We start from the raw sequence: 23,072 nt of genomic DNA, 5'->3' as shown, positions 1-23,072 counted from the left end.
CCGAATCCTTGCTGCCAGGATGGGAAAGCAGAACAGCAAGCTGCGCCCGGAGGTCATGCAGGACTTGCTGGAGAGCACCGACTTCACGGAGCATGAGATCCAGGAATGGTATAAGGGCTTCTTGAGAGACTGCCCCAGTGGACATTTGTCAATGGAAGAGTTTAAGAAAATTTACGGGAACTTTTTCCCTTACGGGGATGCTTCCAAATTTGCAGAGCATGTCTTCCGCACCTTCGATGCCAACGGAGATGGGACAATAGACTTCAGAGAATTCATCATAGCCCTGAGTGTGACATCGAGAGGCAAGCTGGAGCAGAAGCTGAAATGGGCCTTCAGCATGTATGACCTGGATGGAAACGGTTACATCAGCAAGGCAGAAATGCTCGAGATTGTGCAGGTGCGTAGCCCTGGCCCTTCCCAAGGAGGCGAGCGAGAGTCACAAGTAAGAATTGGCAGGTGTGCAGTATAGCTTCTTGCAAAAGTTGTGAGCTGGTGGCCCATCTGGGCACCGATGTGGCCTACCCAGTATTTTTGAGAACATCAAACCTATATCAGTAAACAGGGAGACGGCACGTCAGAATGCAGATTGGTTGGCTTCTCTTGAAAACTCAGGAAGTCTGGCAATTCTGGGCCCCCTTTCTTGCCTGGCATAAGTCACCTCGGGCTTTGGGGTGACGGCCACCCTAAAGATGGACATGCAGTCTTTGGGTGGTCATGTTCACTGTGGCATCTCCCTCAATGCAATGACACGTGTTTGGGGTTATCGCCCCTGCAGTGGTAATTTAATGGTCAGACCGAGGCCTGGGTTTAAATCTTGCCTCTTTCGGTCACTACCTCTGTGACTTTGACCTGGTTCACCCCAGTGAGCTTCAGTGCCCTCACCTGTGAAACGGAACTGCCAACAATACCTACTCATGTTGTGGGGTTATTTCAAGATTAGACGTGATTCTCCCTGTTCGATGCTTAGCACCAGCCATTAGAAAAGCCCATCATCACCACCATCGTCCATTGACAGCTTTATTAGACTCTTGAGTGAGGGGAGGGATCTCTAGTCCAGGTTCTGTCTCATCAGAGATACAAATGTAGAATGGAGGCCTCCATCGTTTCAACAGGAGGCGCTCCATTTTATTTCCCTGTCACTCACCCAGAGTGAGTGTCCTGAGCAGAACAGGAGCGGGACCGTGGCGTTGACCACATTTTCCTTGTGGGACCCCAGAGGAAAGGTGGAAAGGAACCAGGAAGCTGTGGTCATGGCAATGACAGCCCGATCAGCCGTGAGCGGGGCCCAGACACAAACCTAAGGACACTGAGACAGGGCGAGGACCAGGAAAGCCTCGGCCACAGGCAGGCAGAAGGACCAGGGGGCGGGTGGCACCGGGCAGGGCTGGCAGTTGCTCGCCATCTTGGCAGACGAGTGGGCACAGTAAGGAAGCATCTGGCTGCAGACAGCAGGTCCAAGAGAGTGGGCACTTGGCTTCCTGGGGGCTCATCACAGGAGCCAGCAATCAAGCCAGGACAGCCGGGTTCAGAGGGAGACCTGCAGCCCTGGGACAGCGGGGCGGGGCGGGCAGAGCTCCGGGAGGGTGGGAGGCGGGGGGAACACAAGGAGGCGGAAAGGAGGCGGCTGCTGCGTGGATGGGGGGTGGGGGATGGCACTTGCTTTCCAGGAACCCAGGACACCCGCTCACAGAAACCAAGAGATCCGATCCTGTTACTGAGGCCTGGGTCTGCCCCTGGGCCAGTGGGACCGAACCCACACACAGCGCAGGGCTGGGGGAGCAGGAACCCACAGCATCGCCCGTGTCAGGAAACGGTCCGCAATCTGCTGCTGGTTGGTGCTCTCCTTGCTGCTGGGTCACCGGTGGCTTTTCCCTCACGCAGAGCACTGTCTCAATAAGTTGTGTTAAATTAACCACTCAGAGACAGGGATCGTAAACAAAAATAAAGGATTTCTCCCCTCCTCCAAGGACAAATGCATAAAAAATATGTCTACTGTAAAAATATGGGCAGTGTGGACAAATATAAAAGAAAAAGACACATTCTCTATAATCCCATTCTGCCCACAAAGAGAATCACTGCTAATAATTTCTTAATACATCCTCCTAGTCCCATTTCTATGCATTTAAAAATGTCGATTTCATAACATACACAAAATTTTGTATCTTGCCATTTTCACTTAACATAGTAACAGAAACATTTCTCATGTTATAAAAATTTTTAATAAAGATATTTTCAAAGGTGCCTAATACTCATACACTGTAATATAATTGATTTTCCCTTACTGTTGGGTATTTAGGTTGTTTCCAGTTTTCATTGTTACACATAATATTATAATTTTGAAAACAAATTAACAAGTAATTCTTGTGCATGAAGCTTTTTCTATATTTAGGATTATTCCTGTAGAAAAAATTCCCAGAAATGCAATTACTGGGCCAAAGGCAATGAGCATTTATTTCTGTGGCTCTTTTTTTGGTTAATCCTCACCCAATGATATTTTCCCATTGATTTTTAGATAGAGTGGAAGGGAGGGAGGGAGGGGGGGAGAGAGAGAGAGAGAAACATGGATGTGAGAGAGACACATTGGCAAACAGCCCTGGTCGGGGCCAGGTATTCAACCTGCAAACTGGGCACGTGCCCTTGACCAGGAATCAAACCCAAGACCCTTTGGTCCACAGGCTGGTGCTCTAAACACTGAGCCAGACCATCCGGGGCTTGTCCATCCTTTTTACCCGGGACAGCTGTGTTCCCCTGGGGTTCTCTGCTTCAGCGCAGTGAGAGAGACGAGGACTTTCTCCTTCTGGAGAGGATTGCTCCCTGATTGGGATCTAAGAAAAAGGCACAGCCACTATGACATATTCTGTCTAGCATCTTAGCACAGTTCTCCTGGCTGTCCCTGGTTAGTAGTTTGGTGGCCAGTATTGATGAAGATGTTGACTCCAGGCAGGGAGGACCCTCCAGACCACATGGGCTTCAGGAGAGCAATGCATTCATTCTGCACCTGGGGTGAAGCACCTACTAAGTAGCTGGCACTAGGAATCGATAGTCTAGGGAGGGAAATAGACTCTCCCTGTGCTGTGCAATCCAGCTTCAGGGAGAGTGGGGACACTGCAGAGCGTGTGCAGGAGGTACCAGTCAGCACTTGCTGAATGAACCTCTGCTGACTTCTTCCATGTCCAACATGGAACGTAAAAAGTGATTCTAGAATTGAAGGAGCATTCAGCCTGACGAGGAATTTTCTTCTCTGTAAAGTAGCTGGGTCCACTCACAGGCCCACAGTAAGCTACCAGGTCATAACCGGAAGGACACAGATTCCGTAATAAATACTTATGTACTCAGTTTTTAAGAAGTCTGCAAATGGAAAGCTCAAATTTTCTAAATTGTTTTCTATGGTACCGCATCCTGATGATTAATATTCATGCTGGTAGAGAGAAAAAAATTGCAGCATTGCAAAGTGACTTCCAAATCACCAATGAGATTAAATTAAATTTAGAACCATTTTCCTGTTAAGGGATATGCTGTTCTATTCTTCTACTTTGCAATTCATGTATTCTGTCTCATTCTTATTCTAATCCCCAGTTTTCAGTGATTCTGGATGAATCGGAATTTACTGTAGGACATTCTGGAACTTTGCATTCTACTCTCAACCCCCAACCCCCACCACCCCCCTCTTTGAAACTCACACTTCATAAATTTTCCAGTTTTTCTTTCTTAATGTTGCTGTCTATAGATTAACTTTGATATCTACAAAATATTGTTCATAGCAACATGCTGAAATCCTTTGTTCTTCCCAACATTGGTAGGAAGGACTCTAATGTGGACTCTGTAATGCTGAAATACACTGTATTAGTTTCCTGCTTGCTTATAACAAATATAACTTGCTGCTGTAACAAATTACCATAAACATGGTCACTTAAAACAACATTAAGTAAAAAATATAAAGTTATCTTACAGTTCTCAAGGTCAAAAGTCTAAAATCAGTTTCAGTGGGCTAAAAATCAAGGCATGCACAGGTTGCGTTCCTTCTTGGAGGTCTGAGGAGAAAGGCTGTCTCCTTGCTGTTCCTAGTTTCTGGAGTATTCCTTTATTGTGGCCCTTTCCAGCCATCTTCTCAGCCAACAGCAGCGGGTGGATTGAGCCCTTCTCACGCTGCCATTCCTGAGGGTATCTCATTCTGCTTCTCTCTTTCACTCACCAGGATGTTTGTATTACACTGGGATCACCCTGATAGTCCAGAATAATCTCCACATCTCAAGACCTTGACCTCAATCACAGCTGGCAAAGTCCCTTTTACTGTGCAAGTATGGTATATTCACAGGTTCTAGGGATTAGGAGGCACAATTTTTAGGGGACCATTACTCAGTCTACCACCTATACCAAAATACAGTTATGTTCCTTGTAAAGAAAAATAATTTTGTGCTTTATGAACATCTGGATGAACAAGCAAAACCATATGCAGATTTATTTTTAAAGTCTTAAATGAACATTTTCACATTCGTGTGTTTGTTTTTTTAAGTGACAAATTTAGGAACATAATTTAGGCCTAATATTTTATTATGGCGTCCAAACCGCCTCTCAGGAGTCTTAAGTCACATAACAACTCTGACCTTTCCCCATGTTACAGCAGATCCTCCTCTCTGGGTAGGGGTTAGGGTCAGCCCCCCACTGCAAGGGCAAGGAGACAGACTGCTTTCTGCCCTGCAGAATTCCCCGTCCCTCACCCAGCTGGAGGCAGGGATGGGGACCCACACCCATCGTAGTGCAGACTGTGTCTGAGGAAGGGCCAAGGAGCACATGAGTGGCATTGCCAACTGGGCCATGAGTGCTTAGATGCCCTCTGGGATCTTGGAGGTGAGGGAACGCTGAATTTAGGGACCCATCAGCGGGACCACAGCACTTCCAGGGAGAGAATGTGGGGACAATGTGAAGTTCAGCTATCCCCTTTAACAAAGACCCTTGAAAGAAGATTTTATTGACAGGGCTGCCATTGGTTAGGATGATCACCTGTATCTACAATGAAGATGAAGAGGGAACCAAGGAAAGACTCAGCGTGTGAGAGTGGAAGTCTTGGTCAATATCACCTTGCCTCCCTCCTGTTTCAATCTCCCTTTTCCTTCTCTTCCTTGGACAAGCTACTTAACCTTCCTGTGCATTGTTTTCATCATTTGTGAACTGGAACTAATTATAGCAACTGCGCCACAGGACAATGTAAGTGTTAAACTGTTATTACAAGTAGAGCACCTGAAACAGGATCTGTCGTGGGATATCACTCAATACATGTTGGCTGCCTTTATTCTATAGGAGTTTCTAGAGCTGGGACAGGGTGTTTTCCTGCAAAATAAAAGGAGGTCATTTCTCATTCAAAGATCAAGACTATAGATAGAACCTTCTATTAAGTTTTAAGTTAAATTTACCTAGTCATAAAATGTATGTTCACAATGAAAAGGGAGGTAATCCAACTAAACCTCCAGTTGGTGGGACTCACAGAGATTCTTGTACAGATGACTTTAGGGGTTCCCAGCATTCTTCATCTGTTGTCTTTTCTGCTAAACACCAGCCCATCTGGGAAGAAGCTGAAACTTAGGGGCTGCTCTGATGTTCACAGGGCTCAGACAAAAGACAGATCACCTTTCTGGGAGGGAATGTGGTTGGCGCCAGGAGTTTCCCAAATCTGACTGTGGATTTGAGCCTACAGGTACACGTCATGCACTGGGCCTGTTTGGGGATGGCCTGTCTGGATTTGTTCTCAAGTTCAAGTCAGACTTTCTGAAAGGAATATATAGTCTGACATAGTGTATAGTCTAACCCGTAGCAGTTCTCAGGGAGTTACTTTAAAGACCAGGTTGGAATAATTTCTATTTAGCATTTTTATTATTTGGCTGTTAATGGTTGCTTTGAAAATACTTGGTGTTTAAATAACTGTTGTCTTAAAATCAGACTTTCTCTCCTAGTTGCAATTCTAGGTTACTTGGGACTGTTGATAAGACAGAGTGAACTTCAGGATACCTTTTGTTTACCTTTTCACACCTTTTGAGTGAATGACACCCGAAGGAAAGAGGTCGGGTGGACACCGGCGGCCCATCACAGGTTTCATTTTTGTTTCTTTTAGCAGTATGGGGGAAATCATTGTTCATCTTCACTCATGTGATGAGTAAGCCATACATACCTACACGGCAAGCAGATGAGGAGGGAGCGAGGGGATGGTGGCCATGCAGAGGTTTGCCCTCCAGGAGCACCGACCAAACCCCCAGGTTAATCCCACCTGGTCACAAGAGCACCAGCTGTGACCATGTCAGGCAACCAGTTTGTGAATGTTTGTGCCACAGAGAACCAAAGTAAGGACCAGAGAGACTTCTCCACATCCTTTTCAGAGCCACTTCCTGAGTGGCATATGAATTTTTTCTCCGAATGATCTTTCTAAATTGGCGTCATAGACACTGTGTCACTTTTAATATAATCCTTGGGGACCTGAAACACGTTGCTCTTCTGATTCTGAAAAAAAGAAAAGAAAAATGGGATGGGGAGAGCTTCTAGCCCATCGTGATATGGCCCCTGGGAATTCAGCTCCATGCCTTGCCTAACCCTCAGTTATGAATGTGGATCACAGATGTCACTCTGGAATGCAACTCAGATTGCTTTCTTGGAGGAAACTCTTGGAAGCAGTTGCTTACACTAGTGACTTGCTCTTAGAACTAACCTCAGTGCTTGCTTATTCGTTGCCTTTGGGTTTTCTTTCTTATTAGGGGATTAATCTTATCATGACAAGCCACACTATAGTTTAAGAGTTTAACTCTTTGCCTCGAGTACACCATCTGACAACATGAGAGTTGTCTCCTGTCTACTTCCCATAAGGCACCCCTCTCTGGCTGTTCCCCCCCGTCTCCTCTGTGAACTCCTATTCCTTCTCCTGCTCCCTGAACATGGATGTTCCCAAGCAGAGTCCCAGCCTCGGCACTTTTCTCCTTTCGTTCCCTCTGGGAAGTGTCGGCTTCTCAGCGCATGCTATGGCTAGGCGTAGTCCTAAGTGCTCTCTGTGATGTATTGGTTTCCTAAGGTTGTCGTAGCAAATTACAATTAACCGGGTAGCTTACAACAACAGAAATTTATTCTGTCACAGATCTGGAGGCCAGAAGTCCAAAATCAAGGTGTGGGCAAGGTTGGTTCCTTCTGGAGACTCCTGAGGGGATCCGTTCCATGCCCCTTCCCTAGTTTCTGGTGGAGGCTGGCAATCCTTGGCGATTTTTGGCTTGCCCGTGAATCCCCTGATCTCTGCCTCTGTCATCATGTGACATTCTCTCTGCATGACATGTCTAAAATTTCTCCTTTTAGTAACACCAGTCATTGGATTGATTGGGGTCTGCCCTGATGTAGTATAATCTTGTTTTAACCTGATTATGTCTTCAAAGATCCTATTTCCATTGAGGTCACATTCATAAGTTCTGGGTGGACATGAATTTTTGCAGGACGCTAGTCAACCAAGTACATGATCTCATTTAAGCCTCACAGCAACCTTATCAGCCCCATTATGGACAAAGAAACAGATTGCTTCTAAATCTTCACCTCCACCGTGTCTGTTAATGGACATCATACGACGCTGCGTTGATACCTCAAGGTCAAACATTCCCCAAACACTCACTATTGCCTCCCCGCAAATGTGAAGGCCTGTAACACAACTCCAGGATGTCTTTCAGGACAGTGAACAGATTCTTTGGACAGGGCTGTTTGAAGCTGCCTTTGTATAACACTTTACATAAGATTGAAAAAATATTAATTGCCTATATCTAAAAGTGATGGGCACCACCACTGACTTGAAATGGGACAGTGGCAAGAGGACTGATAGATTTAAGAACACGTTAAGGGGACAGATTAAAGGTCCAGTGACTGCCTGGACATGCTGCTAGGTGGTGAGGTGCCAAAGCTGCCTTTGACTCGATAAAGTTTTTTGGGGTGGCGGGGACAATGATGAATTTGCTATTTTCAAGTAAAAGCGTACATGAAACCGAATAGAAGGATGGAGCTGCTTGGTTGGAAAGGGGTAGGGCCTGTATTTTCCCCTTCTCCCCTCCCCACCTGTGAACGCGCCTAAAGCACCTGGCAGAACGTTAGGAAAGTTACTCATTTAACATGCTCTTCTAGCTCTAAATAAGAAAGTACTCACACCATCCCAGACACGTAGATGCACACCCGATTTTAAAAGTGTTTCCAAGAAAGATCCCCGTGGCCTCTCTCCACCCTCCTCCCCTGGTATGTCCTAGCCCTCGAAGCAGGGCGCTGACCTTCCCTGTCATCTCCAAACGGCGCCGCACCCTTGGCTTATTTTGCCCTTGGTTGGTTGTCGTGGGGCTATGGATGTCTGTCCTGTTAGAAGACCCTACATCTTCTGATGAGAAGAGTCGGTCTGGTTTCCTTCAGAGAGAGGGTTGAACTTTAACTCCTGGCATCGTGCCTGCCCCCCTACAAAATTTATGGGTTAGGATGTGAATCCTTCCTTTCCAACATTCCAAGAGGGAAAAAGCAAAAGAGAGGCCATGAGGAAGCTGGTGAGGCCCTGGCCACAGGGCCGGCGAAGGGCTGAGCCAGTGCTGGGCTCCCGGGTGTCCCCTAGCTCTGCACTCACCCCCAGACAAGCATGGGTTCTTCAAACTTAATTAAAAACAGGATGTCCCTGCTGGGCCTCTCCTTGATGTTGCTAAAAATAAAGCAGGGAAATAGCCTGGCCTCTTCTGGTTTAATCCCATTAAATTTGGGGGTGGGGTGGGGGTGGGGTGGAATCGGAGCTAATAAAAGACATGATTTGTTTCAGATTGCTGTCTGGAGTTGTCTCCCCCTCCCTGCGCTGTGGAGTCCTAGATTCTGAAGTTCTAATGCAATCAGCTCTGGGCTGTTGATGCCGTGGGAAGGCAGCAAAGGGACAGACAACTCCCTAAATGTGATTCTGCTGGGCTGTCATCCACTGACTCACGCTGGGGACCACTGGGACTCATCACCTCTGCTCTTTGCTCACTGCTGTGGTACCACCCACGTCATAGGCCTGGTTTTGTGTAATTCCTATCTGTGAGCTGATGCACATTTAAAAACAAAAAACACCTAGTTTGAGGGCTGTGAAAGCCATCTGCAACGTGAGCCTCTTAAAGGAGCGTCCCTTACTCCCCAACCCCACAGGGTACTCAGACACTAGCCTCTTGCTCCATTCCCGTCCCGTTTGCAAATGTATTCATGTAAGGGCACCCTAGCTTTCTTTGTTTTTGTTTTGCTTTGTATTAACCTGTCTTTATTTCTCTGTCCCAACCCCACTCCTTTTGCCTAATAGCGAAAGACTAAAACTCTTGTAGGCTTTCTGCTGAATATGAGAGTCTCATTTTCTAATACAAATTCATTTGTTTCCTTGGTCTTTCATTCATTTGCTCAACCCAGAGTTTTAGGAGATGATCTCTAGATTATTACATAGTAGACTCCCCATCAGAATCCAATGTCGATAATTGACGAGTTCCAACTCTTTGAGGCTTGGAGCTACAAGGAATGCCTCAGACGAGTGGGTTTTACTTGCCACCATGGGACCCAGGTGAGGACTTGCATCACCATTATTAAGGCATGACTAGCCTCACTATACCCATCTAAATGGTGCTCCTAAAAGGCGAGTGCTTTTGGTCTTCAACATGGTGTCTCCCAAGCCCTGAGCCAGAGGATTGGTGAGATATAAAATAAGGAAGAGCATGTTAGTCTTGTTGATAATTGAGTCCCCATCACCTAGCACATAGTAGATACTCAATAAATAATTGTTAAATTATGAATAATCATTTTTTAATTCTCTCTACACGGTTGCCTGCAAATAAGGGAACAGGTGAATTTGGGAAGTAGGTGTAGATATACATTTCAGATGTATTAGCAGTTCCATCTTTCTGTTGCTCATTGGAGAAATACAAATACCTTAACATGGTCTGTGAGGCCCCCAAGTCTGCCTCTAACTGCTCTGGAGCCTCACCTGGTCCCACATTCTCCTGCATGCTCTCAGCCTCCTTCCCACTCTCCCACCTGGGCTGTGTTTCTCTCCGTCTTTACCCCCTCTAAGCTCTAGGTGTTCTTCGTTCCTTTGCTCAGTCACCATCCCTGTGGGCAGTCTACCCAATCTGTCCTGACAAGGTCCAATTTCCCCAATATATTATATCCAAAAACCATGCATCTTCCTTTTCAGCACTGCTCAGAACAAAGGTTTGACACCCATGCCTTTGATTACTTTAGTAATGTTGGTCTGTCTTATTTGACAGTAAACCCATGGCAAGGATGGGGTAGATGATAAGGCCTGGTATATCATAGTTGATCAATAAATATTTGGGCCCTGGCCAGTTTGGCTCAGTAGTTAGCATGACAGCCCGCGATCCAAAAAATTGTGGGTTCAATTCTGGTCAAGGGCATGTACCTTGGTTGCGGTTCTGTCCCCGGCCCTGGTTGGGGTCGCGCGGGAGGCATCCAGTCAATGTGTCTCTCTCACATGGATGTTTTTTCTCTCTCTCTCCCTCCCTCCCACTCTCTCTGAAGTTAAATGGGAAAATATCCTTGGGTGAGGATTTAAAAAAAAAATTTGGTACATGACGGAGTGAATGGATGAATGAGAACAGGTGGGAGAGCAAACGAAGAGCAGGCGTTTTCCTACCTGGGGTCTGTGGGTGGGGTCCGTAGGCGGGTCCGAACCCATGAGCCCCGACGTCTGCAGCAGCCAGCGTGTGTCCAGGAGCGTGGTTCCTAAGGTGAGAGCCATCACTTCTGACAGACGAAGAATTTTTAAGGGGTTTTACATGCATATATTTACTTATACGAAGAAAAGAGGGTAGAAAAATGAGGGAAAAAAAAGTATTAAAGGATAAAGGGGAACTTTATAATGAGAAGCATAATAGAAGAAAATGATGGAGGAGAAAGAGACTGAAGAAGGTGAAGCAATGGGGAACGATTATTCCTGAATGAATCCTGTAAACTTAGGGAGCCCAAGCCTGTGCAAGAACCGTCAGTAACTACAGATTGCCGCCCTCGCATCCAAAAGGAAGGTGTCCTCAGTAACTACAGCTCGCGGAGTGGAAGGACATGATCCCGGAGAGGAGCGAAGATCACGCATAGCAGTGGAAGGACAGAGGACCACGGAGGAAGGCTACGTCTCAATCTGCCCGTAGCGCGTGGGTAGGACCTCAAGGCAGGGGAGGGGCCGGTGAAAGCTCAGAAGAGAGAAGAGTGTGACCACAGCTGATCCAACACCCACGCAGAGCCGCTGAGTTGGGAGATGCCTCCTTTGGCCGGTTACAGACACAAAGCAGGTGGCACCTAGAAGTACCAAGTGAGGTGACCTTACTGAGGCCAGGGCAGGCTCGGGAAAGGAACGACGCACCCCTGAAAGTTGAGGACATGTAACACAATATCCTTAAGACTTCTGGCGAAAAGTAAAGTTCCGGTTTGCCCGTCGGGGCCCCTCCCACATCACCTCTAAAGAGGCTGCACTTTCATTATGTGGCGCAATGCTGGTTTCTAGATGCTGTTCGTTGCTGTTTCAAGATTTCTGGGCTTGTGAATTTACAATACGTTTCAAGTATGTAAATTTGAAATTCCTGTGAGGTGTGTATGTGTGTGCATGTATGCGCGTGTGTGTGCGTTTTCGTCCGTTGGTGCCACCGATTCCCTATAGACTAGGTCAGGCGTTACAGAAAAGCCTCCGTGTAGGAGAAAGAAAGCTGAGGGGAGGGAGCTAGGCCTCCCGACATCGCTGGTATGGAAAGACCTCTGCTTTCTACTCCTCTTACCAAGTATTTACCTGGCCTGTGACATCTCAGCATCTCTTTTTCCCATTTGTAAAAATAGCTCTCGCTCTGTAGCCTCTCCTAGTCTCCCCAAGGAGCCAGGAGCCCCCAGCAGCTGGCACTTGGCACTCTAACCCCAGCACAGATGGCGGTGTGGCCTGGGCGCGAGGGGACAGCCGGTAGGGGCCAAGGGGGGGACAGAGTGGCTCACCTGCTCCAGTGCACACTGCAGGGAATGTTTCTTGGGAAAGCTGACTGTGGCTGGTCTATCCCAGTGACACCCATGACCCCAGACAAGGCCACAGCTGTGAGCGCGACCTCCGGGGCGCAGTCGCTGGGAAGGCAGCTCAGGGAGGGCTTTAGGTGGGTGCAAGACAAACTCAGGAAGCCTGGCCTCAGGGGTCCCGACAGGGAGAGATCAGCCCAAGGTCAGCGCAGGGGTGAGTCTGTTTTCCACTCTTGTTTTAACCCCTTTTCTCCAGAGCATTTTAGGAACTTGGGGCAGGTTGGTCCTAAACAAGACTGTAAAGGTGAGTCCAACGTTTAGCATCAGTTTTGCTCCCACATTTCCTGTCTGGAGGCCGCGTGCCCTCAGCTGTCTTCCTTTCTCTCCTCCCTCCGGCTGTCCCACTGCACCCAGAGTCCCAGAATCTTCCAGACTTTTGTGCCCATCCTCTGGCCAAATCTACCTTTCTTAAAACTTTCTTAAAGTTCTCAAAGTGAATCTGATGAGCAGATCTGAGGATAAAAACAACTTTACACGATCCTTGCCATATAAAGACCGCATCTGACAACCGAGGCCCTTCCTGAGAGGCGGGGTGGGGGGACCCACCGTGGTGAGGGAGAGTCTCAGTACCGCTCACAAAACTGTTGCAGTAGAACCCTCTTCTGCTCATCAGCTCTCAGAGGTACCCAGTTTACCCCAAGCCTGAGGCTGCATAATTATTTCATCCAGAACTTGGATGGCAGGTTTTCGCCATCTGGGGGACATTTGCGAGCTCGCTCAGAGGAATGTGAGACTGTTGCCCATGCAAGGGGGCAGCGCATTGGGTGGACGGGTGGCGTCTGCCTGGGAGAAGACCAGGGCACACATGTGCCAGGTGTGTATCCTCCTGAGGGACCCAGCCGCAGACCACAGCAGACACCGGTCTCCCCCAGGCCTGAGGAGTGTCAGCTGCGGCTCTCCTCCCCCAGAAGCAGGGTCCTCAGAACAGCAGCATCAGCGTCACCCATAGCTTGTTAGAAATGCAGGGTCTGAGGTCCCCCTTCCTCCAGCCCAGCCTCCTCAAGCGGACTCTGCATTTTCGCAAGATTCCAGGGCATTCCTGTGCCCGCTGAAGTGTGACACACGGGGGTCTGGTGGCCCTTCCTGCCAGTTGTCACTCCTGCCAGCTCTCAGTGCTGGAGCAAGCTCTGCGGGCCTGGCTTCTCCCCTCAGTGACCGTGCATCTGTTTTCCACAGCAAATCAGTGGGGACCCGCCAGCTCCCTGTGTGGACAGAGGACAGTCCCTTCACTTCACACATCTATTTGGGAGGCTTAATGATAAGGCTACTGCGTGCCTGTCCAGACTGTGTTTCTGTCCTCCCACTGTGTTGTTTCTGTCCCCAGGCGATCTATAAGATGGTTTCCTCTGTAATGAAAATGCCTGAAGATGAGTCAACCCCGGAGAAAAGGACAGAAAAGATCTTTCGCCAGATGGACACCAACAGAGATGGTAGGAGGCTGAGGCTGCTGGAGGGCTGGGGGCATCCAGGCAGGGGAGGGCCAGTGGACGACAAGGTATTGGCCCCAAAGACCTGGCACACAGCCCCTTCTTTGTAGAGGTGGCTCATCCTGCCTGCTCCCTGTGGTGCAGGATGGAGGAGGACAGGGTGGGGACAGCCCAGGCCACAGCAGGCTGGCTCCCTGCAGCGCAGCTAATCAGAGAGTGGGGAGGGGCTTGCTGTCCTCCTACCAGACCCCGGTAGCTTTCCCTTTGGGGGCTGAGCGGGCTCTGCCGAGCATGCTCTGTGTGGGGTTTCCTGGAGCCCAGTGAGCTCCACAGCTGCTGGGGTGGGGGGGGACTGAGATGGTCCGCAGGGTCCACCCTGAGCGTGCCCCTCACAATTCCACCCAACAGGGGATGCAAAGCAAACGAAAGTGAAAAGGAAGGTCGGATTTCAAACTCCAGAACAGGAGATTTTAGATGTTTAGAATGCAGGAGGCTCAACTAACTTTGAATTTGGGGGGGGGGGTGTTGTTTATTTGAAATTCAAAGTTAACTGGGCATTCTGTATTTTATTTGCCAAATCGGGTAACTCTCTCTAGAGGTAATGCCTGGATTTAAAGTGCTAAACCCAGCCCAGCTGGTGTGGCTCAGTGGACTGAGCATCCTTTCATGGACTGAGAGGTCCGGGTTCAATTCTGGATCAGGGCACACGCCTGAGTTGTGGGCTCTATCCCCAGTTGGGGGGCGTGCAAGTGGCAGCCAATTGATATTTCTCTCTCACACTCCAACAATAAAATTAAAAATCAATACAGTGCTGAGCAGAGCCTGGGTGGTAATAAGCCCCGAGTCATCTGGAGCTCTCGCTGTTATTACAGCTCCCTGTTCTGCTGGGTGTCCCCTGCAGTTCTTGTCAGTGATGAGCTGATGGACAGGCCGGCAGAAGGCTGTGCAGTGAGCCAGCCTCTCTATCTAATCCCACACCCTCTGGGGCCACCTGCTTCCTGAGAATCTGGGTTTGCTTCCTCCACGAAGGTTCCATGACATCCTAGGACATCTTATTCCCTGGGCACCTGATTCACAGCAAATAGCGTGATTGTTTTTTGAAAATGAAACAACCACGGGATCATTTGAATAGCTAATGAAGTTAAACTGCACATTTTGTTCGCGCCAGGGAGCACAGGTGGGTGGTGCCCCGCCAGGCCCCGCCCCCTAGAGTAGGGCTCAGGCGGGGAGACGACCCAGGCGTCAGGACGAAGCCCTCCCGGCGTGCTGACAGTGGGAAGTAAGCCGGCCTCCGCATGGGGCTCACTGTGGGCTCCCACGGCACCAGGACTCGGTGCGGCAGAGCAGAGCGTTGCCTCTGGACCCCAGGCCGAGCTGACCCCGCCTGGAGCAGAGCCGGCATCCGGAGTCCCCTGCCATTAGTCCTCCTGGCAGAAGCCCTTCGCTCCCGACCCTGGCCGCTGAGCTGCCGAGGAAGCCGGGGCCTGCCCGCAGGGTAGCCAGAGAGAGCGGCCTTCAGTGCGGGGGTGGTTGTGGCACTTCTGACCTGGGTCCCAGAGTCGCCAAGGGGCCACCCCACCCTTCTCACGCCAGCCTGGAAACGTGGGGAAGCGTCACTTTCAGCCGCTGCGGGAGCCGGACCGCAGAAGCCACGGCCAGGACAAGGCTGGGGGCCGGCTCTGCGGATGGGAAGAGCCGGGTAAACCCAGCCCCGCCTCCCCCTTCACGTAGATCAGGTGAACCTGGTTAACCAGAGCTAGGGCCTGGGCCAGGCGCTGCGGCGAAGGAAGACAGATTCCGTGGGGGCGCAGGGGGCTCCAGTGGACGGCACCCTCCTGCCTGGAGCTGGGTCAGGCGAGAAATAGAGCGCACGGCGGCTGGAGGGCGGAAGGTGCAGCCAGGGGAGTGGAGCAGGCCCGGGCACCAGGAGCTGGAGGGCGGAAGGGAGCACGTCCTCCCCGCAGCAGCCCTGCCCCGAGAAGAGACCAGAGCGGAGCGGGAGGGCCTTCGGGAAGCCCCGGGAGCGAGGAGGCATTGCCTCCCTCCCGAATCTGACAGAGGGACCCCTGGAAGGGACACAGAGTAGGAGTGATCCCAGTGGCTGAGTCTTTCTCTTCCAGCTAGTCAGGTATGAGGAAAGCACCCTGGTTGATGACAGGGTCCCAGGGGGCAGCCCTCTGCCTTGTGCGTGCACCCCGCTGTTTTCCTCACCTCGGATGGAGGTGCAGCTGTCCTCTCTGCTGTCCCCAAGGGGCCCTCCCTCAGCTCTCAGTGCGGCCCTCTGCCCACACGCAGGGGAGCGACTCCTGCGGCAAACCTGTCTGCAAGCGACCTGAAGGAGCCCAGAGGGTCCCGGTGACGTTGTGGGAACGGCTGCGGTGCCCGGAGAACCCAGCTCGGTCTCAGAAAGGCCCGGGGGCCATTCCGTCCACAGACACCGAGTGAGCTCCAACAGGGCGCCTGCAGCTGGAAAGGCCGGGAGGACGGGGTCATGTCTGGGCCCCCCGCACCCCACCAGGGCAGTAACAGTGGCTCTCAGGAAGACGTGTGCCCTGCAAGGGTCTGGCCCTGCGGTAGTGAGCGAGGGCCTGCCCCGTGGGCCTCACGGCGGCTGCTGGCCCCCAGGATGCAGGGGGGAAGAGCATGATTTCACCCACCGCCACTGCCGCCACTCACCCCTGCTCCACCCTCTTGTTTCTAGGAAAACTCTCCCTGGAAGAGTTCATCCGAGGGGCCAAGAGCGACCCGTCCATCGTGCGCCTCCTGCAGTGTGACCCCAGCAGCGCAGGCCAGTTCTGAGCCTGCGCCCCGCGAATCCTAGGGCTGCCTGTGTTCCCCTTTGGATTTTTCTTTTTAACCTTTTTTTTTTTTTTTGCCAAACAATATTGATGGTGATGCTGTCCCCGTGCGGTCAGATGCACCTTCCTCCGTGACGCCTTCAGCTTCTTTCGTTTGTGGACGCTTCGTGGGAATGCCCGCCCGACGCTTGTGGGGAGCATGGGCAGTGCTGTCGTGCACAGACTCTGGTGTTCATTGTTCTGACGATTTTAAATGGTTGTTGTTATTCTTTTCTCTTGATTCTACTGTCTCTGTTCTAAACCCGAAGACCCGGGGAAGCCGGAGAAGGGAAACTGATCTAATGCAATGATGCTGTTACAAGCTTTGAGGGGCTTGTTTGAAAAACAAAACTTCGCCTGGGGCTGTTGTCACACGTGCCCGAAGGGTGATGGCACCAGGTGTGGGAGCCCCAACCTAAGAATAGGGACCGTTCTGGGGCCAGGCTGTGAAAGACCCCGGGGGGTTCCTCCCCAGCAGGCCTCCGGCCCTTCCCAGCAAGCTGTAGTTTCCAAGCTGTGAACATTTCAAAATAAATTAATAGTGAGAGAAAAAGATGGCTCAGCTGTTTTTTCACAGGTTTACACTAGTTGAGCTAAGATGAGTTTCTTTAAAATTAATCACAAATGGTAACTTATATTACAAGACCAGACTTATCTTGTTGCCTCTTGTGATTAAAAAAAAAAAAAAAAAAAGAATGCTGTATATACAATATTGGGTATTGCAGACCAAATTAAGTGTTTTTGCCTTGTTTAAATGAAATGCATGTTTAGTGAGCACTAATCCAATCTTATTACAGGTATATTTTATATATTCCAGAAAAGTACAAAGTAATCATGGCCAGCCCAAACTTAATTCCGAATGTGTTTCCAGACTAGCAGTGCCTGGAGAGTCGAGGCAGGGCAGGCTGGGGTGGACACGTCGACTGCAGCACCACCGGAAGGTTAAGACTTACGAGAGGCAGGGGAGACGGTTTGCCCACCGGCCCAGCAGCTCCTTGGTAGTATGACACTGAAGGTGTGGTGCTTGTCTAAGCAAGTCAATATTCTGTAGACCCAGGAAAAAAATGGTGTAAATTCTCAGGACTGCCCAGTGGTTTGATCCACATGAATGGTCAGGGAGCCACATCTGGAAGGCCAACTTTCCACGCCCCAGCTGACCCTACAGAGACTCTGAGGCTGCACAACCACCCGATGCATTGTGAAGAAGGCACTGGTCAGTGCATCAGTGATGTCCAGGGCCCACCATGGAGAATCCAAAGGTATTTTCCATCGCCACGTTCTTTGAATGCAGATTTTTATTTCCGGAAGTGACAGCACAAATTTGAGTTGGTGACCTCATCCACACCAACCTGAATTGAAAGTTAGGAGTAAAAGACTGCTGGTCACAGGGGAATCATATTTCGGTAAGCATGAGGAAACCCAAACACTCCAAGATGTAGATGGGGAGAACGCCCCAAGAGAAGGCAGAGAGGTCCCCTGTGGGTCTGTCTGCTGCCACGCTACCTCCTGTAGACCAAGAACCACAGAAAGGTAGACATAACCACCAGAAAGATGAGGCTGAGCCCATTCTAACCTCCAGGTTCTCGTGTACCACTTGAATCCATCTTAACGGGGAGCAAATATCCAGATTTGTGGGGTTGACCAAAATGAATCAATTTTGCAGGATGAAATTTTGAGACCTGGACTTGATAAAATAATTGTAATCTTCCTCTGAGTGTCAGTTTCTCATAGTTGTTTTATACTGAGACTTGCGAAGTTCCTCCAGGACCAAAGTGGTAAAATCTAGTTTTGAAAAATAGGGAATTAACCTAAGACATGGAGTGGGCAAGGGGACCCAGCACCTCCCTTGATAGTTCAGGGCACACCTCCCTTCTTCCCAGCCTCGACTAAAGACCTCATTCCTCCTTTTAGTTCTCCTTAGATGGTGGAGTGAGTCAGTGTTTGGGAAACCCACTTGGGCTCTGCCCTTGGTTGTGACGTCTTGTCGAGCCAGACTCACTGTTTCCCTAGGACCTAGAGCTGGAGAGGGGAGCAGGGAAGAGGGTCTCCAGCTAATTAGGAAAGAAAACAAGAGCCTTCTCTTGGGGCATGGCTAATGGACGCCGCCACACAGGGACGCACGGAAGTAGCCCTCGTCCTGGCCTGCCGTTGACCTTGTCTGTATTTTCTCCACGGTTGTTTTCTTCTCTCCTTCCTGGGAAGGCCTTTGTGTGTCTAATGCAGTGCACTCGTTTTTGGCCAGCGGACTCTGCAGCACACAGAAAGCTGGATGCCTGAAGGTTTATGTCACTCCTGTGCTGGGCTGTTCATTGTCACTGCTGTGTTGAGGGACCTCTGGAAATGGATTGTGCTCTGTCTGAAATCAAGCCAGCCTGTGATGTTCAAGGGACTGGAATAAAGTGGCTTATAAATTGAAGAATGATATAGAGTGGTTAACTGTTCATACCCTGGTTTAGGGTGGGGAAGGGGTGCCGAGGGTGCTGTCCCACATGTCGATATGCCCCAGAGACACTTGCCACAAGTGGATTTAATAAGATACATACTAAATGGTGCTGCTGGTTTTGTACGGATTCATTTTTAAACCATTAAAAAAGAATTACTGGGAAAAAATAAAAATAATAATATACATACTCACAAATCACATGGGGTGGAGCCTATAGCAGCTGACTGTGTCTCTCCAGCTGGGCAGTCAAGCATGTTGAGTATGTAATGATTGTCTAGGAAACCAGGTTTCCATGCCTACACTGCTGCTCCAGCTGAATCTGTGCCTGTGTGAGGGTCCAGGTGCTGATTCTGGCCTCCTTGTGGGAATGGTTTCTGCCCTCGAGACACACGAGGAATCAGGGTTTGTGGAAGCAGGGATCAGAGAGGGTGCTGAGCCCCAAGCCCCATCCTAAAGCATCCGTGGTCTACACTGGGCTTCCTTACTTCCCTCCCGGCATGGCCTTCACCTTCTTCTCACCTCCTCTCCTTCCTCACAACTGGAGTTGCAAACTCTAGTTTTAACTCCAGGTGCAATGGCAGGAGAAACTGAGGCAACCTCCTCTTCAGTGGGAATTAATATCCTCCCCTTCCCTCTCCTTGCCTCTCAGTCTGGAGAAGTCAGTAGAAAAGATGACGCGGTTCAGAGCCCACACCCTCAAGCCTAATTCAGATCAACTGTGTTTGTTTTTTGCTGTCACTGGCCCTGCCTCCTGCACAGGCCATTAATGTAGGAAAAAAGGCTGAGTGTCAGCTATCGTAGGTGCCTCATGGGCCCACTAGACCTCACGTAGGAGTGGAGTTGGCCCAGAACAGAGTCATTTTCTACTTTATACAGTTTCTCGTTTTGGACCAGCAATGACCCTGATACCCATGAGTACTGAGCATGAATAGCAGCATGTCATTTGTGGCAGTGGTGGTGAGAAGGTGGTTGGGAGCCTCCAACCTGATTAGGAACCTGAAGTCCCACACTTATTGTGGGCAAACCTGGCAATTTCCAGCAAATTTCTAAGCCCGAGGCTCCTATTTTCAGGGTATTGTCCTAACACCCCCACACAACTGATCCCCTCCCAGCCTAGTTCAGGCATGGAGAGTACACCTCAGTTGAGGCGGGGACAGAGTGTTCTCCCAGTCAAGGTGGAGGAGATCATGAGAACTGTCTTTGGAAGAAATGGAGATGCTTCACACTTGCCTCTCTTGTCTTTGTCAGGAGATGCCCAGCAGTCTCCTGAAATATTCTGTTTTTCAAGGTGGCTGAAGAAACAAGAGAAAGAACATTGAGCCCTGTATTTTCCAAGGCAGTAGAGTATCAGTCAAATCCACCTAAAAACAGAAAGATCATTGTAGATGAAAAGATGTTCAAGACAAGGGTATAACCAATGGTACATTCATTTCAGACGGGTTTCTCTATACTTGTCAGGATGCAGGTAGGTCCTGGACACTTGCTGCACTAGATATTCAAGTTCCATGCCTGGTCCCAGACATCCCTGGAGTTGCAAACAAGGATCACTCAGAACAATTCACGGTGTGGAGTTCACTCCCTGGGAAAGATCAGAGAGGGGCCAGAGCCTTGGGGAGGCTTAGTTCGTGACTTCTTTTCTCCACACTATTCCAGGCAATGGATGGCATTTTAATTGTTCTCTAGAAGAGATGGTGAAACCACTTCAAAGTTCTGCACAGCTCAGCTTGCCAACCCAATTAAATACTCAGTATGTTACACACATGTAGACGGATGGACAGACTCTCAAAATGTGTCTTTCCAATATCAGTAATCTCTTTACTGGGCTTTCATTGAGTGTTCAATGCTGGCCCAACACAGTACCAAGTACTATAGTCGAAGTTGTATGTGTGTGTGGAGGGTGGGCAAAGGGATAGGAGTTATTAGCAAAGAAACAGGAGATGAAGCTCATAGCTTAGCTGGTAAATTGTGTGCAGCACCTTAGACATTATTATGAAGAGCCCTGGCCAGTGTGGCTCAGCTGGTTGGAGCATTGTCCCGTTCACCGAAGGGTCGAAGGTTCAATTCCCAGTCAGAGCACATACTCAGGTGGTGGGTTCAATCACCAGTCAGGATGCATACAGGAGGCAGCCAATCAATGTCTCTCTCACACACTGATGTTTCTCTCTCTCCCTCTTCCTTCCTCACTATCTAAAACAATAAAAGTGTGTCCTTGGGTGAGGATTTAAAAAAAAAAGATTATGAAGTAGCTTATACTTACGTCTGATGGCAAAGCAGAAATCAAGTTCTTCGTTGAGTGAAAGAGATGTTTGCTACCTAACGAACAAGCAGATGACATTTGCCTTTAGTGACCTTTCAACACCCCCTTCCTCTCTTTTGCTACTTCTGGATGATCAGAGCCCCTCACTGTGTTTCCTTAATACCCACCCATCCATTTAGCAGAGCTCAGAGAAGTGTAGGGATGAAGGACCCTGCAGACAAAGGGTGTAGCATACTAAGGTGGTAGACCAGAAAACCCACTCGGGATGTTTGCATGTGAAAGTAGAGCCCCAGTGAATCTGTTCGAGGCCTTTTTAGAAGGAATTGACTGAGGTGACTACAGAGGCGCCCGTTCAGAGCTGCTTCTACAAAAACCTGCTTCTGGAAGCACAGCTAATTGACAGGCTCCAGCTGCAACTTTCCGAGCCACCTGTGTTCACTCCGAGGCCACACTCTTCCCAGGCTCCTTCCAGCCAATGACTGCATGTGCTGGGGTTACTAGAACCAGGCCATTCTTACCCCAAATGGGATTCTTCCCACCAGCGCGTGACCTCTTCTCAGGGACTCTGCTGGCCTGGTTGAGGCAGTCTGAGGCTCCTGCCCTAGCTTCCCCCCTCCCCCCCACCTTTTGCAGGGGGTCAGTCTGCACGCTCTCCATCCCCTCCAGCTCACTTCCTCGTTACCCTTCACATGAATTCCCTAATACATCTCCTGGATATCTAACCCCATCTTGGCTTCTGCTTCTTGGAGGACCTGGCCTGATGTCACAGGGACCATTCCCTTCCCCAATGCTATTGACCCTCAGAAACATAGGGCTCCGACACTGGAGCGGGCAGCCTTCCCAAGTGAGGTTCACATTTGGTGACCTCTCATCACATTTTGAAACGCTAGGAATAAGAGGGGTTTGTATGCCTTAGGACTGAGGGATGACAGAGACGTTGTCACCTCACACATCTGCCTGTCCCCAGAATGGGACACAGCACGTGGTCTGTAGTAACTGAACTGAACTGGTACAGAGTGGAAGGCAAGAGGTGGAACTGACCCTGTGGCCTTGACAACTGGTCATCCTTGCCTTCCTGACCAGTCCCAGTCCAGGGAGGAGGGACAGGGGGTGGCACACATGGTGAGCGAAGTTCACCGAACAGCAGGACGACTGCCATGGGCCAACAGAGGGGCTGCCCCAGGGGAGGAGCGGAGACCAGCTGCATCCTCAGCAGGACCTGCTTAGGCCAGTGGGGAATGGATTCAGACTCCTACTTAGACCTTGTAACATGGATCATGGCAAAAAGGCCTCGTGGCCCATTTCTAAGCCCACGACCTCTCCACAAACCTCAGTGGACACTGTTCTGACCTCCTCTTCCCTGCCCACTGGTCCAGACATAGAGATCGTTGGTGATGCCACTGGGGTCGAATTCGGAGAAGGCTTTCTGAAGGCAAGTTTTTAACAAAGATTTGAAAGCTGTAGACATGGCTAGAGAGAGAAGGTAGGAAGTGGAGGACACAGAAGTACCATTTGCTTGGCATGGAGAGCTCTCAGGAGAGAATCATGGACGACAGTAAAGGAGTGTGGCTGGTTCCGTGGTGGGTGCTGACTGAGGACACCGATACATAGCAGGATAGTGAGTTGAGGTGTCTGCATTTCAGCTGACAGAAACTAGCAAGCCTGTGGATTCCAGGACAAGAGGTTGTCATGATGAATTGGAAGTTCCAGTCGCGTGGTTTTGGTCTCTGCAGAGGCTGGTGCAGATGAGCTAGGGAACCAGAGCTCTATGCTAGTCCAAGTGGGGGAGGGAACTGGGAACGAGGAGGGTAAGTGAGTGAACCGGTTCCTCAGGACAGAACCTACTCTTTGCCCTGAGGAACTGGTCAATAATGACCAACTGGTGGCCTGTCGTAGACACACTGAAGGCCTCTTCTTAACCTTGGGATAGGACACAGAAGGTGACCAGAGGAAATGCCCGCTGTGTTGAAGCCAGGACCCAAAGGTGTCCAAGGAGAGTCTGGAATCTTTCTAGCTCACAGAGTTTCTTTCCAATCAGGCAAAGA

General features: G+C 49.8%; 1 protein-coding gene across 7 annotated transcripts in view; it reads left to right on the top strand.

The window, feature by feature from the left end:
• The window catches only part of NCALD (neurocalcin delta), a 163,466-nt gene extending 146,465 nt beyond the window's left edge, over positions 1-17,001 (top strand). For 5 of the 7 annotated variants that reach the window (XM_036263938.1, XM_036263939.1, XM_036263942.1 and 2 more), the window contains 3 exons: positions 1-397; positions 13,388-13,493; positions 16,192-17,001. In XM_036263938.1, the coding sequence (XP_036119831.1) occupies positions 20-397; positions 13,388-13,493; positions 16,192-16,289 (582 nt within the window). In that variant the 5' untranslated portion in view covers positions 1-19 and the 3' untranslated portion in view covers positions 16,290-17,001. The remainder of the gene's footprint in view (positions 398-13,387; positions 13,494-16,191) is intronic. The other 2 variants (XM_036263936.1, XM_036263935.1) reach the window with 1 other exon arrangement.
• The last annotated feature ends 6,071 nt before the right edge of the window (positions 17,002-23,072 follow it).

Source organism: Molossus molossus, unplaced genomic scaffold (assembly GCF_014108415.1).
Source record: "Molossus molossus isolate mMolMol1 unplaced genomic scaffold, mMolMol1.p scaffold_m16_p_16, whole genome shotgun sequence".
Lineage (NCBI taxonomy): Eukaryota > Metazoa > Chordata > Mammalia > Chiroptera > Molossidae > Molossus > Molossus molossus.
Note: the sequence above shows the minus strand (reverse complement) of the source record. Positions and strands in the feature narration are given on the sequence as shown.